Genomic DNA, 571 nt, shown 5'->3' with positions numbered 1-571 from the left:
TTATGTCAGGTGTGCTTATCTTACATGTTTTTTGACAAACACTGAATATAGTATATAGAGAATTTTTAAAATTTATATATTATGATTTTAGTAATCAACTGTCTTAAGAACATAAGAGTCAGATTCTTATGGTATACTTCTGCAATTCATTTTGATGCAGGATTGTGGAGCAGATGTGAACCAGACCACCTGTCACCCTGCTCATTATTAGCATTTGCAGTCCAGCTCACGTGCTCCCTCTTGAACTGCGATATAATCTCTCACCATCCTGGCAGATGCAGATGTCCATTTGACTTTTGCCTGATGACAGACTTGAACAGTTGGGTTGGTGTCAGTACCTCTTTGGGGGAAGAATTTACCTCCTAGCTTTGCTGGAGTCTGGTGGCTGCAGATTTCAAGATGTTCACCAACCTCTTTAACAATCTATGGAGGATTCCTATGCTCCCCTGCAGCAGACAGAGTTGATATAGTTGAGTGTGAACGATGACCTGAGAGTTAAGTACCACACCTGTTTTTTTGAGTCCTACTACAACCTTCTTCACAGTACAGACTTACTTGCCCAACTCCACAT

The 571-nt window shown here is 40.6% G+C and overlaps 2 protein-coding genes across 2 annotated transcripts in view; one reads left to right on the top strand and one right to left on the bottom strand.

Annotated features, from left to right (window-relative positions):
- The window catches only part of LOC119587431, a gene marked incomplete at its 3' end in the record, with an annotated part of 28,805 nt that overhangs the window by 18,393 nt on the left and 9,841 nt on the right, over window positions 1–571 (top strand). Inside the window, 1 exon segment of the mRNA XM_037936162.1 lies at window positions 174–324. Coding sequence (XP_037792090.1) covers window positions 174–324 — 151 coding nt within the window.
- Window positions 1–571, bottom strand: part of LOC119587122 — a gene marked incomplete at its 3' end in the record, with an annotated part of 10,352 nt that overhangs the window by 7,531 nt on the left and 2,250 nt on the right.

The sequence above is a fragment of the Penaeus monodon genome, chromosome 22 (assembly GCF_015228065.2).
Source record: "Penaeus monodon isolate SGIC_2016 chromosome 22, NSTDA_Pmon_1, whole genome shotgun sequence".
In the NCBI taxonomy this organism is placed as follows: Eukaryota; Metazoa; Arthropoda; class Malacostraca; order Decapoda; family Penaeidae; genus Penaeus; species Penaeus monodon.
This window is presented reverse-complemented; position numbering and strand designations above follow the sequence as displayed.